This window comes from Sebastes fasciatus, chromosome 2 (genome assembly GCF_043250625.1).
Source record: "Sebastes fasciatus isolate fSebFas1 chromosome 2, fSebFas1.pri, whole genome shotgun sequence".
Lineage (NCBI taxonomy): Eukaryota > Metazoa > Chordata > Actinopteri > Perciformes > Sebastidae > Sebastes > Sebastes fasciatus.
Genome location: NC_133796.1, coordinates 18,449,188 through 18,464,738, shown reverse-complemented (window position 1 = coordinate 18,464,738; position 15,551 = coordinate 18,449,188). Strand labels below are relative to the sequence as shown.

The 15,551-nt window shown below is 41.1% G+C and overlaps 1 protein-coding gene across 3 annotated transcripts in view; it reads left to right on the top strand.

Annotated features, from left to right (window-relative positions):
• The window catches only part of smyd3 (SET and MYND domain containing 3), a 90,837-nt gene that overhangs the window by 58,425 nt on the left and 16,861 nt on the right, over positions 1-15,551 (top strand). For all 3 annotated transcript variants that reach the window (XM_074612514.1, XM_074612531.1, XM_074612522.1), the window contains exon 6: positions 11,977-12,044. In XM_074612514.1, coding sequence (XP_074468615.1) covers positions 11,977-12,044 — 68 coding nt within the window. The remainder of the gene's footprint in view (positions 1-11,976; positions 12,045-15,551) is intronic.

The following is a 15,551-nucleotide window of genomic DNA, read 5'->3' as shown; positions in this document are numbered from 1 at the left end:
CTATTCTTCTGGTTTAACCTGCGCCCAGACACGGCTTGGCTCTTTTCGTTTTCTGAATTTCTGGCTTTCTTGTTTTATCCAACAGACCCGCTTGTTTTCTTGCTTCATTTCTTTCTTTCTTTCTTTCTTTTGTTGTTGCTGCGCAAATCAGTAGTGAGAGAAACAGAGGGAGCAAGAGATGGAGTGGAAAGAAACAGAAACTAGATCGACCTCTCCAATCATGTCTGCACGTAAGCAGCAGTGATACTGGATGATGTGCTGCAGCTGTAGGCCATACTCAGCTACGATATACTGCATAAACACCACTATCTCAGCATGTGTTTGAGATCGCATGAGTAGCATGCGTGTTGTGTTGAAAATCAGTGTTGGGTGTAACCTTTACCACTCACTGATCAAAGAACTGCTTCACATGATATTCAAAATTCAACCTTTACTGGACTGGCCAGCTTACTGTAGGAATGTGTTTACAGATGTGGTTTGAACACACACACACACACACACATACGTTTTTTCCACCAGTAATAGTAAGTGCCGTTATATACAGTGTAGCAAAGCCAGAAACATACATCCTAATGTGTGTGTGAGCGATATACAGTATGTTCCATAAATCTGCCTCCACATATGCATGCTTGTGGTCTGGATGTACAGTTTGTGTGGGAGGAGTATACTGTGTGTGTGTGGGTGTGTGTGTGTGTGCGCATATGTTTGTGCACACATGGGTGCAGCAGCTTAGGAGCTCATCAGCTGAAAATGTGCCAACTTGACAAAAACACATGTCGACTTTCTTTTCTTATTTCTCTCAGAGATGATTGGATATCAGCATGGAAATGAGTCATTAGAGAGCAAGAAGCAATCTCGTGTTCGATACACACACACACACACGCATACACCCAGGGGCTAATGGTGTGTGTGTGTGTGTGTGTGTGTGTATGAGCATGAGAAATTTGAGTTCTGTGTGCATGCACCACATAGTATTTATTGTGATATTTTTGTACACACATCTACAGTGTAGAGTTTGTGTTTGTGTCTGATTGTGTTCAGTTCATAGAAATAGAATAGGAGTAGACCGGACATTGAACTGTTTGCTGTGGTCATTTGGCTGGTTCAAAAGAAAATGGCGATGTTGTTAGTCGTTATGGTGACAACAAGCGTCAGTGGTCCAGTAAAGTGTGTCACACATTGTTGCTCCCTAAGCCAGCATTGAAGGAAGTCACAAAGCCAAATTGGCTGCAAAATTGAGACACAGTTGGTATCTGTGTAAAGCCCTGTTTCCACCGCAGGAAATTTCTTCCAGAACTAGGAACCTTTTGAAGAACTCGTTGGACGAGGGGGACTAAACGTCACAGGAGCTTTTGGTGGAAACTTGGCTTATAAGGGACAGCCGGCATGGCGGGACTACTAGCAGACACACATTATACGGCAATGCTGTTGTGTTACACGTCATTCCGGCGTGAATAAATCCCCCAGTGAGTCTGCAACTTGTCGCAATTTGGTTTATATGGCAGTAGCCCACTATGTTCTTTGCAACGGCAGCAGTACACATAAAAATGGACGCCGCTCTGCCAATCCTGCTATGTTGATTTGAATGGGAATTTCTGTTCTTCTCCTTTTCTACTACTATGGTTCAGTCTCTTTTCAGTTCACTATTTCATAACAGGATTCCAACACACACACAGGTGTGCGTGCGTGCGTGAAGGGGTTGTAGGTATATTGAGTGTTTGTGGGGTATGTGTGTCTCTGACCACACCATTGAACCAGACTACTGTTCTGAATGTATTGTTGGTCATTTTCACAGATTTATTTAAGCTCAAAGAACTGAAAAACACATTAGCATGGAGCATTGTAGAAACAGTCTACTACGGACATAGATTTTGTTGTCTGTGTTCTCGTCACTGATTGGTCGCCCATCATGGTAAAGTCGTGGTGTATCCCCTGAAAGATTTCAGTCTAAAACCTCTTGGCCTCAGAGCCACACTTTTCAAAGCGGTTGCTTGTAGACGTTTTTCCTTCTGTGGCCATCCACTCAATATTCTGCTCCATGTTTTCCCAGGGTGCACCTCTCTAATTCAGTCTGTGTGCTCTTGTTCACGCTCTTCACTAATAAGTTTACTAGCAAGTTAAACACATTTCTGCTCCTGCCTCCTTCCCTCCCTCTCCTGTATCAAGCCCTTTCTCCCTCACTCTGTCTTTTTTCCTGTCCCACCTCCCTCCATCCCTCTATCCTCTATCCCTCTATCCTCTATCCCTTACACCCTCCTGCTGCTTCCTAACTCTCTCCTTCCACCCGTGTCTTCCCATCTTATCTCTTCTTTCCCTCTCTTCCTTTTTCCTGATCCTACCCTGATCCTGTCTTTCTCTCACACACTCTCTCCGATCCCCTCCTGAGGCGGTTTGGCTGTTTTACGCTTGTTTAAACAGAGAAGGACTCTTGGGATGTGTGTGTGCTTATTTTCTTCGAAAATTAGGGGAATAATGGGCAAAAAATGCAAGGAAAGAAAAATAAAGGAGGGAGTAATTTAAAAAAAAGGACAGAAGGGACCCTTGTGTTGTCCTTTTTATCAAGTAGACCATATAAAACACTTCAGTATCGCAAGAATTCCCTGTGCTCTCCTCTCCCTCTGTCATTTTTCAGTTCTTAGATTGGCAAGTCATGGGGTTTTGGATGGTAACTTTCATTTGACATTTGCCTAATTTACAGGTCATTCAATTTGAAGAGCAATAACTTGACACGTAAATCCTAGTCTTGGGGTGGGAAGGAACAGGACCAGGTCTGAAAGCAGGAATTTAAAGACTATGTCCATGAAGAAGAGACTAAGAAGTGTTGTTATTTAGAGTTAGACAAAAATGCATTTTGGGGGCATTGTGTGTCTCTATTAAAGAGTTAACAGTAGAGAGATGACAGGAAATGAGGGAAGAGAGAGATGAGCAATATGCAACGAAGGTCTTCAGCCTTGCCCCGAACTAGGGACTTTAAGGTTCATTGTCGGCGCCTTAACCCCTTCGCCACCAGAGCGCCACAAAATATTGTTTGTTAAGAAACAAAATGTAGTGGCAGCAGGCAAAAACAAAGCCTCACAGTTAAATATTGAAGCTGACAATGACAACTTGGATGATATCAAAAATAAATACGCTGGCTTAAGCCTGAATGAATGCATGTAGCTACAGGTGTAGGGCAGGGCTCCGGGATGATAATAAGGTAAACTGCACTGTCAGCGGTGGAGTTGTTGGACACTGATTTAAATGGCACGGTGGCTCAAGCTCAGACCTCTGGCTGTAAAATCATATTGTAGATTTTTACGGTCGCTCTTGACAGGAGCTTTCTGCCTGCAGCGTCACACATCCATCAGCCTTTCAGCACACACACGGTGCACTCTGTGGCAGCAGGTGCACACAGGACAGTTAGCTGACTGCTCCTGAGGGGTCACCTCACCCGGACACAACCTCTGTCACCCAGACACAAACCAGTGGCTGCACTGCTGACAGGCAGCCTTTTATTCAGCCTCTACTCAGTTAATGGAGAGGGAAACAGAACCAACAGGTCATGGCTACCTGTTTACCACATTTATGGAAATTTAAATTCACATTACAGATAAAAATGCATCTTTATGGAGTGTTAGTGTGGGCAGAGAGCGTGTTTAAGACAATATATACATGTGTGCTATGTCTAGTGATGTTTGGCATTTCAGGCCATCAGCATCATAGAAATTTTCCTTGATGTGATTGCTACCAGTATTTTGTGTCGGTGATGATAGGGTATTTTTGACATGCGTTCTATAACTACATGAACTGTCTTATATAGAATTAATCCCCCTTATTGTGATTGCCCTCATATACTGTATACTACACATAGATTGTGAGGAAACTAAAGAACAATTCAGGTAAGAAATAAAGGTCAAAGAGCTCTTTGTGAAAATTAGTCAAAATATCCTTTAAACCTGCAATAACAGATTTTTTTCGGCACTTAACAAGCCTACTACTTTACCTATTTACACACCGCGCAAATATGGAGCAACACTAGCATTCATTTGGAGTTACGTTCTGGCCACTTGATGAATATAAGTTCAATATTCATTATTCGCTTTAAGATGAAATGTGATCATGTGCATGTTTTGGAAGTATGGCCCAATTAGATAGACAGTAAAGTAAACAAAAATGGTAGCGAGACCCTAGACTGTATATAAGAAGTGGACATAGTCACTGTGACGTCACCCATTGGTTTGTGGACTGTCGTTTTGAAGCCTTGAGTTTGGCATTTTGGCCGTTGCCATCGTGGTGTTTTGCAACCAGAAGTGAGACAAGAGTAGGGCTGTCTCGAATACCATTTTTTGGGGTTTCGAAGCTTCAGTGAGAAATATTCGAAGGTACTCGAAGCTTGGCAGTGCGGCACGGTGCGGCGCAGCGGGCTGACATGTTCTTTCTATCTATCTGACTCCATCTCCCCCAAGTTACAATTAACTTTCATGAACAGAAAACACTATGTGAAAGGGTTAAAGTTTTATGACGAAAACATGGACAACTCCCAGACCGGAAAACACCGTGCTAGCAACCCATCAATCACAAGGTAGCCACGCCCTAAAGCATACCCTGCTTTATGGTCTATTTGACTCTAAATGGGACCATCATTTACTAAATGAACATCATGCTGTATTGAAGAAGACTTGAAACTAGCGATTGAGACCATAAACTCATGTTTACAATGTTTCCTGAGGTAATAAATCCAGTGAGAAGTAGGGTCATTTTCTCATAGACTTCTATACAATCAGACTTCTTTTTGCCACTAGAGGAGTTGCCTCCTGTTGGCTATTAGAAGTTTAAGGCACTTCTGCATCGGCTTCACTTCTCAGACCCAGATGAGCCCACTGATAGAAACAGAGAGAGATTAGTAATTATGATTAAAGCTAAAAAAGTGTGTTTTGGTGTGTATGTATGTGCATGCAACAGTGTGAGTAGATGACGTTTAGCCTCGTTTTCTTTTTCTCATATTTCCTCAGTAATTCTGTAGATGTTTGTCTGCCTGTCTATTGAGAGATGAAAGAACCGCGGTTAGGTCATAAATACTTTATGAAAGCATTAATAGTGCACACACGCCACACACAGATGCAGCCTTTGATTGTGTCTGATGGCCTTTGTAGTGTTTTCCAGATTGACAGTAATTGAACCGATTCCAGCAACATTAAAGACATAAACCATCCAGTCCCAAGTTTTTTGAACTGACATGACAGGACAAAGCAAACTAATCCAGTTCCTCCGATATGAGATGACAGGACCTCCCGCTCCCCACCGTCCCAAACCCCCAACCATCCACTTAGAGATGTGCCACCCGTATATGTTTCCAAAATGTCACTGGAATCATTTTGATGTGCCCCTCCCTCGCTGCATAATTAATGTCAGCACACACATTCACAGCGTAGTCCTGTGCAGCTGGAGTTTACTGTGAGCACTCAGGTTACTCTCGTTCTCACTCTCACTGTTCTCTGGTCTTGTCTTGTAGCGGTGATGGATGGACAAGTTTTTGATTTAATCACATCCATCCTCATCTTCGCAGTAAATGTAGTGCAGGTTGCATTTATTAGATGCTTCCCATATCCATATTTTCATTTTGACAAAGATCAAGACCAAGAGAATGACGGAGAGCGACAGTCGGTAGACCAACAGCTGGTGTTAGACGATAAAGACAAGTAGTGGGCACACTAACAATGCACATTACAGTCTTTATAATATGTTTTGTCTCGGACAAATAAGACAGCTTTTGCTGGTTTTACAAACAGAAACGTTTGAATATTTTGGGATTTGCTTTTGGAGGTTTGATGTTGAAGTTATGGAATTAACAGATTCATTACAGAGTTGACGTAATCCATTTAACTAAAAACCACAAGTTAAATATTTCTCTTTTTGGTAGAATTGAAGTATTGAATTCAATATATTTATCTATGTGTCTATGTAACAGCTATTTGGTGTTTATTCACCAAATAGTGAATAGTGTTTTCAGAACTGACAGTATGAAGTCCAAAATCTATCATCGGTGTGAAAAGTGACATTTTTAGTTTTTTATTCCCCCTCAGAAGATGACATTTTGGAGACAGGGTGTTTTTGATCTTTTTTTTTTTCATTTTCCACATCACAGGCTGCTCACCACGCCCTGCACTCATTCGCCTGTCTTTGTTCCTCTATCTCACATTCATCATTTCTACACATTTCATCCAAATCTAATCAGCAGAAATATTCTGTGTGACAGGCAGAAAAATAAATGAGCAAACAAATGAATGGATGTGGGGACAGACGTTTTCTGCACCGTCTCGAAGAAAAGCCTTCTAGACAAAATGCACGCTGTGGTATCTTTTATACTGATGCAGTAATTGTGTAATTTGCCACAGTGGGTATGGCAGTAGCTGAATCATAATCCGCATTAAGAACCTGCTGTTAAGAATTTCTGCTTTATTATTTGCTGAAGAGCTCCTTTCATTTCATTTTGTGGAATACAAATCAGTCACTCAAGATGGACAGAAAGTAGTCCTCCAGACACGGTAACATCTCTCCCTCACTGGTTGCTCCTCAGTGGCTCTTCACCACCTGAGTGTCGCCTCATCTGAACCCACGCTGGCAGCTGTGGAGGACTCTCTTTATTAATGGGGAGGTTATAAATAAACAGGTCAACAGTGGGAGACGCTTAACATCTCTCATGAAGTAGAAAACAGCCATCACCATGGTTACTGATGGATGATATGTTCGCACAGCTTTGGTGTTATATTATGTGCTGTTTCTCTTCAAATGCATAACACCTCCAGAGCAGTGAGCTTTTCCTATAGGCAAAATCATTCTGAGCTCATTTTTAAAAGATAAATACAATAGATGAAAATAATTGATATGTTTAGGTTCGGGCTGTCAATTGATTAAAATCACGATTACTCTAATGATTGTCCATAGTTAATCGCAAATTAATCACACATTTTTTATCTGTTCAAAATGTACTTTAAAGGGAGATTTGTCAAGTATTTGATACTCTTATCAACATGGGAGTGGACAAATGCTTTATGTAAATGTACACTCACCGGCCACTTTATTAGGCCCACCTGTTCAATTGCTTGTTAACACAGATAGCTAATCAGCCAATCACATGGCAGCAACTCAATGCATTTAGGCATCTAGACGTGGTGAAGACGACTTGCTGAAGTTCAAACCGAGCATCAGAATGGGGAAGAAAGGGGATTTAAGTGACTTTGAACGTGGCATGGTTGTTGGTGCGAGACGGGCTGGTCTGAGTATTTAAAAAACTGCTGATCTACTGGGATTTTCACGCACAACCATCTCTAGGGTTTACAGAGAATGGTCCGAAAAAGAGAACATATCCAGTGAGCGGCAGTTGTGTGGACGGAAATGCCTTGTTGATGTCAGAGGTCAGAGGAGAATGGGCAGAGTGGTTCGAGATGATAGAAAGGCAGCAGTAACTCAAATAACCACTCGTTACAACCAAGGTATGCCATCTCTAAACGCACAACACGTCGAACCTTGAAGCAGATGGGCTACAGCAGCAGAAGACCACACGGTACTAGCAAGGTGTACCTAATAAAGTGGCCGGTGTGTGTATGTATTTATTTATTATTGGAAATCAATTAACAACATAAAACAATGACAAATATTGTCCAGAAACCCTCACAGGTACTGAATTTAGCATAAAAAACATGCTCAAATCATAACATGGCAAACTCAAGCCCAGACAGTGGCGGTGGTGGCGGTGGTGGCGGTGGTGGCGGCGGTGGGTACGTAATGTAATTGGTATACGCCCGACCACTGTGTAAGACCGGTAACACCGACTACCGCGACAAGCCTAGTAGGGAGTGAGGGAAAGAAGAAAGGAAGCTTTGGGAGGCAGATAGAAACATACAGGAATTGATTCATGAGATTCATTTTTGTGTACCATTTGTGTAAAGCAGGGAGGCCTGCTTATACACGTGTGTATGTGTTTGTGTGTGTTTTTAGGATGCAAAAGGCGTCCACCAGCCGGCTCTGCAGATGTGGATGTTCTGCTAGATTGATTCTCATCCCCTGAGAGAGAGTTGCTGTGTGTGTGTCTGTGTGTGTGTGACAGAGAGAGATCTGTGCCCAGCTGAGTGCCCTACCACTGTTTGTTTAAATTTGCTCTACACTTCATCACCCCCCTCCCTCTTCTCACAACCACCCTTTCTGTTCTCTCTGCACGGCCGTCCCTTCATCCCCACTGTCACTAACCAATGCTGCATTTTCCTAATAAGGTGAAAACTGTGGGGGATTCAAATACTCCTTTTCATACAGGAGACAAAATAGATTAATAAATATAAAAAAAAGATGCTTAAGTTTCAGCTACAGTTTTCTTTGCTCTCTCTTACTCACCAACTTGTGTGATCGCCCACCAATTGGAAGGTCGGTGGTTCGATCCCCGCCTCCTCCAGCCTCCATGTCAAAGTGTCCTTGAGCAAGATACTGAACCCCAAACTGCTCCCAATGGCACAGCCTAGAAAGGCGCTATATCAATGCAAATCTATGATGTTGTAGATGTAGCCGCTAAACAGGCTGCAACATAATCTCTCAGGGCAATTCAGCGCCGCTGTACGTTACTAAAAGTGCTTGTTTTTGCCACTGACGGGCTCAGATTGTTGAAATCATTGCAATATTCAGCCATGACATTACAAATCTTTTAGATAACACTAAGCTATGCTTTCTGTACTCCAACTTAACAAACTCTGACAACACCGGCACTCCACTCTCCACTCTCACTCACGTTTCCACCGTTGTCTTCCGGCAACACGTCACATGACACAATAACAAACGGAAAGCGAAAGGTAAGAAAAAGGTTTAACTTATCTGTAGGGTCCCGTCCATAATGTTTTCAGACACTTATAATAACAATCTGAGCCTGTCAGTTGCAAAAAACAGCACTTTTAATGGACGTTAACCGACGGTGAGGAATTGCTCCGAGTGATTACATTACAGCTCGTTTAGCGGCTGGTGGCTGCAGCGTTCTCCCTCAATACTGGACCAGTTTCATTTCAAAAACTGTCGTCCCCATTCGTTACTTAGACACAAAACCATGGGAAAATAGGGTCTGGGTTGAAAAATACCAAAGTTATCCTTTAAGTGTTGTTCTATCTTGATGTATTGTATTTCATATGCAACATATTGCCTTATTATATGATGTGTCTGTTTCTCCCACTTTAATACATGCTTTATGGCAAAGATGATGGATGACTGTGAGAGCAACTGAATAACAATGAAGTGTGTGTAAATGTGTGTGAGATGAAGAAAGAAAGATTTGTGTGTGTGAGAAAGATTTTGCGTATTCATACGCGTTAGTGTGTGTGTCTCAGTGTTTTTCTATGTAATCACGTTCCCTCCCGTCGGATTTATAATGAATAAGTTGAGGAAAAAGCCTCATTTCCCACGAGGCCCGGCTCTTATGGTGTTTATTACCACTGCAGATTGAAATCCAATCATTTAGCTGAGTTCTGGTTCTGGTGTGAATATCAGCAGGATGGGAAACATCTGTCTTTGCCTCCCTCTCTGCATACCTCTGTCTGCCTCTTTAGCTGACAGTCTGAATACTAATGTTACTAAAGTTACAGTTATTTACCTACTTCCTTTGACCCCATGCAGAGATACACACATACACACCACGACCACCGACACGCACACACACACACACTTGTTTACCAGCACCAGCTCGCTAATTGACAAATCAAAGACTTTTTCTATGCTTTCTTTTTTTTGCTTTCACTTCTTTGTTATTACTTATTTTATGTTTTAGTGTGTTTATTGCTGTTTTCCCTTTCATCATCTCTCCCTGTCTCTCTCTTTTAAACAACTTCTTCAAGCATTTAGTTATTCAAACCGTCTCTGTTAGTTGAAAGAAACAAACCATCTCTCCCCCTCCTTTGAAATCTCTCCTTCATTAATTTGTTTCTGAAATATGTCCTTTAAATCATGCAGACCACCCTGGTGCATTGTGGGAGGTTTATATACACAAGTGTTAAAAGCATATCCAGTGTTTAGATTTATGATGAAGTTAAAGTGAGTGTAAGTTTTAGTTGTGCCTTGTAGATTTAGAAGGAAAGATCCTTGACTCAATGTTAATTATTAGTATTTTACCCATACGTGTTGGGTTGATTTGCTCGTGCTTGTGTTTGAAACAGGGTGTAAGGATTTGGATACATTTGAATATTTCAGTACTTGATTTGTTTCAAAATAAAATGCTCTTAAAAGTATATACATTTAATTTGATAACCTTACATTGTGACATTGAGGAGAGGCCAAGAATAACAAGACTAAAAGTCTTTGCACACCAAATCCATATTTTTCGTATGCGTTTTTTAATCCGTAATCCTAGCACACTGAGTCCGACCTGTTTTATTATTCTATTGGTTGCGAAAATTCGCAATAGAAGACAAAACTGAATTAGTTAGTGGGTGCAATGGATAGTGCTAGCCCCAATGGGGCTAATGAATGAATGACATTAGCAAGAAGCTATCGTTTAGCTGCCTAGATCACAATCACTACAGTCTAATCTTCCATACATCCTTTGTTTTGCAACCGTCCTCGACTCTGTTCTGCAATCACCTGCCACAATCTATCTTTAAATTCTCCATCTCTATATTCTTTACATTGTTTGTTGTACGGTGCTTTGTGCTGGGAGACGAATGAATGAAGTGAATCAGCTTACCAGATGCCATTTCGAATGATTTCATATGAGAGGTCAAACAACTTTGACGGATGCAAAACAACGCAGAAAATCAAACCTGTTCCGAAAGCTTTAATGACGGACGAAGGTTTCGGAGTCAGTGGGTAAATGTGATTGACATGGCGTGAGGTCATATTTATTATTAAATGTGAGACAATTCCGAACATAAAATAAGGACTTGGTGTGCAAAAGCCTTAAGAGTCCACTTTTTATTTAATTAGGAAGGTTGTGATAATATTGGCTACTGTTTGTACCATTTGGTCAGTTTCTATCTATGAAAAGGAAGGTTAGATCCTAATAAATCAGCCCCTTCTCTCCTCTAATTATACTGAGATTGACAGGTCACTAGGTTTTGTGGGCTGTAGGTGTTTGCAATGACTTCATTACCATCAAAACCAAATTGTCATTATTCTTTGGTCATCACTCTGTGATAGAAAGACTTGTAAATGTTTACATCTGTTCATTTAAGTGAAGATGTGAAAAAATAATGTAATTATACTAACATTTAAGCTCATATTCAACTATATACCTTTATATTTATGCAGAATCACAATTTACGCTGTCTAATTAAGAGAAAATAATTCATGCAGGTTATCATAAAGTTTGAAATCATGTTTATACCTGTAACTAGTTTAAGTAAACAGCAGCTTTACAGTCTATATAATTGTGTTTTAAATTGTGTTTTGGCAAAATTTTTAATGCAAATCCATTTTTTCCGTAAGATTTGTTTAATCTGATACACCTCTCTTTATTTTCTCCGTCTTTCATCTCTCAAACATTGATTAAGCTGAAGGTGGTAAATAACTTTCATATCAGCTCTAATTGCACGGCGTTTCCTTTTTCCATCTGTCTCTTCAGTTTAGTTTTCAAGGAAAACTGTCTTTCAACATTTACCCTCAAATGTTTTCGCTTTCTTATTTTCACAGGCCTTGAGGGTAACTAAAATCACTGCACACGATCACTGATACAACAGTCTGCTGAAAATATTACAGACATGTATTTTATTTCAAAACGTTTTTTTTCCTTTATAAAGAAAGACAAAAAAATAACCAGGTGGTAATTTTACTCAATAAAATCCCTTTACATCTCAAAAGCAAAACCCTCGAATGTCATGTTTCAGTTGCAGTGCCAGTGGGGTTCTGCAGGTGCCACAGATATGTAAAAATGTTCAGAACATATGATGAAAGGTATTGTTGGTTCCCTGAGGCAATTTAACAAATCATCTCTCTCTCTCGTCTCCACTTTTTTATCCTCTTTCTCTCCTTTAGGTGACGTGTAATTGTTTCACCATCAGTGACGGAGAGCTGCGAGAGATTGGAGTCGGGCTGTATCCTAGGTAACACACACACACACACACACACACAAAGGGCAACGTGTGAAGCATACACATCTAAAAAGCATCATTAATTTCAATCTAGCTCATAAACAATGTTAGATGTTGCCTCTCTCTCTCTCTCTCACTTGTACACTAAAAATGCCACCAAATTTAAATGTAGCTCTTGAGTTACCTGCCAGATCACCGCACCCCAGCCGACCACGCCCATCCTCTACGTGCTCAATTTCAAAGCCATCCCCACCCCCCTCGCCATTTCCCTGACAGTTCTTTGAAGTCGGAGGAAGAAGGGAGGAAGGGAAGTGATTTTTTTTGTTGTGAGGCGAAAAAGTTGAAAATAAATGTTGACAGAATATTATAACGCTGTTTGGGGAAGATGGGGGGGGGGACGCAGAGAGAAGCGAGAACGCATGGAGAAACACGAGATTTGACTCCAACTGATATGTGATTCTTGTCTGGCATGTGGAAGTGAAACACACTCACAGAGCGAGGCGGTATGCACTGTAATCCCTGTATTGAGTCCTGGGTGAATGGGGTGGGATTTGGCCTGTCGTTGCACATGTTGTTAGAGTTAGAGCTACACACACGGACACACACGCACACACACGCACACACACGCTGCAGGTATCTCAGCCGGTTTATCTGGCCGGTGTTGAGATGTCAGATGGTCACAGTGGCTTTACCAAAGCTCAGCCAGACCGCGTGTGTCTGTGTCAGTGTGTGACGGCGATTTGTGTCTTAACTCATCCATAAATGATGGGCCCTTTCGCAGGATGGTCCCCTGCCTATTCATATTTTGGGTTGCCTAGCAACAACTGGGTTTGCTGAAAAGAGAGGGGGGATTACTGTGGTGAGGCTACACACCTCTGTTCACACCATCACTTTTCTGTTCATTTTTCTTTTTCTACTGTATGTCAAAAACTATTTTTTCTCATTTGCTGACTTTCTCATTCTCCTCTCTGTCTGTCTACCGGATATACCGGATTATCACAACTCTTCAAAAGTAAATTACAAAAGGCCCAAAATACATTGATATAGGTTATATTAAAAGTTCACCCACGTACACAACTCGATCCTGCACATTTTAAAGAGCTTAACCTTGTTGACGGTGGAAAAAAGGATTTACATGAAGATGCTGCTCACTTACAAAATTGTTAAAAATATGGAACCAAAGTACTTAATTATTTCTCATTACTAAGAGAAACTCACTACTAATTTACTTAACAAGAGGTAGCTTGACAGACTTGAAACCTTTTCGATTCAACAGCCCAATGGGCCTTTCACACAGAGCGCGGTTTGCACTGCGCTCGCCGCTGGGTTCACCGCTGGGTTCACCGCTGGGTTCACCGCTGGGTTCACCGCACTTCACAGTGCACTGCGAGCGTGGTGGAGTGCGCAGCGAAAAGCCATTGTTGCGCGGCACAAGCCATTGGAAATGATGGTTTTAAGAGCACAGTTGCCGCGTTCTGTGTGAAAGGCCCATAATGGGCAAAACCACATTTCTCTACAGTGCAGCAGTTCAGTGGAATAATCTGCCCACAAATGTGAAACTGAGTATTTCACAGAGCACAATTAAAGTGGCCTTAAAGAAATTGTTACAAAGTACCATGTAGCACCTTTAATGATCAACATAATAAGAGCCATTGCGATATGATTTGCAATATTAGAGGGAATGATCATTTTCACCTCATTATTCTCATTTTCATTAAAAAAAAACTATTAAAATGATTCTGGTGTGATTTTTGCGGGGATCTGTACCAAACAAAGATGTTTTCTTAAGTCTGTAGAATATGATGTGTGTGGCCAGGACATCTCTGCAGAACCACAATTTTTAATTTAAAATGGTATTTTTATGCACATTTTTCCTTTAACAAATATTGTGATTTTAACAAATCCTGCGATTTGAAAATTGCAGTAGGCCATATTGCGGCAAAATTTGGATTAATTGTGCAGCCCTATTTTTTAATAATGAAATAAATGAAATCAATCAATTAACTCCGTCTTCCTCTCTGCTAATCAGCCTATTGAAAATATGATGTAAAATCTCATCCTCTGAGGTCTTTATCAGGAGCAACATGATTCACAGTTGGATTGATAACAGTCGTACTTTCATATCAACTCAGAGTGACTTAAACCCGTGTGTAGCCACGGCCAAATCCTCACGGAGATGCACTGAAATGAAAACAGGAGGAAGAGATGAGCTGACAATATGATACAAACACCCGAGAGATGTTTATTGGTTGCACACAGTTCAAAGGTGTCAGGCGAGAGTTTTTGTTTGTATCAACTAAAAGAGTTTTTATTAGACGAGGTCGCGGGTGCAAGCGGCCGAAATGGGTTTCCTCAGGAGGGTGGCTGGCGTCTCCCTTAGAGATAGGGTAAGAAGCTCAGTCATCCGTGAGGGACTCGGAGTAGAGTCCTTGCTCCTTTGCGTCGAAAGGAGCCAGTTGAGGTGGTTCGGGCATCTAGCACGGATGCCTCCTGGGCGCCTCCCTTGGGAGGTGTTCCAGGCACGACCAGCTGGGAGGAGACCACGGGGAAGACCCAGGACTAGGTGGAGAGATTATATCTCTACTCTGGCCTGGGAACGCCTCGGGATCCCCCAGTCAGAGCTGGTTAATGTGGCCCGGGAAAGGGAAGTTTGGGGTCCCCTGCTGGAGCTGTTGCCCCCGCGACCCGATCCCGGATAAGCGGTTGAAGATGGATGGATGGATAGTCTCAGGTCCACTGGAGACTGTAACGCTGTGGTGTGAATGCAGGTTCAGAGGTTCACAGCTCTCACCATTTTAAACAGAATCTTGGTCCTGAAATGGTCAAATCTAAATATACTGAATATCAGTAGTTGATTACACACAGGTGATTATCATGTGAAAGGTTTGCACTTAGGGCTGGATGATAATTCAATATAATGATTTATCGTCTTTCAATGGAATCATATCGTGATTAAATCATATATGGAGATATTATTACACAATTACATCGTCTAAACTGATAACAAGCACACACTAACTCAAATTTCTAAGATAAATCTGAATTGATAACAATTCTGCATATGGTAATACCCTGGTGTAGCAAAATCAAACTATTATCTTAATCTGATTACTCTGTATTTGTGTGCATTCATGTAAACATAGTCAGTGTATATATGGAAATATATATATATATTTTTTTTTTCTATAATTTCACTTGAAACCATTATCTTCATTTTGCACTTAAGTTCTTAATTAAATGAGAAAATACTCTTTTCATTTGTCAAGTATTTATATCACACAGGAGCATACAAAATAGGCTTTACCATGGTTGTTATTACCATGGTGGTTATTCCACATAGACTGCTTATTTATTAATTTACCAGAAAACATCTTTATCAAGAATAGAAATTACCGATATACGCGATAGAAGATTTTGGCCATATTGCCCTGCCCTATTTGCGCTACATTCAGTTTTAATTTTTAGTGCTATTTAATTGATATCTGCAGCTTTAAAAGTCTTATTGATAACATTTTTATG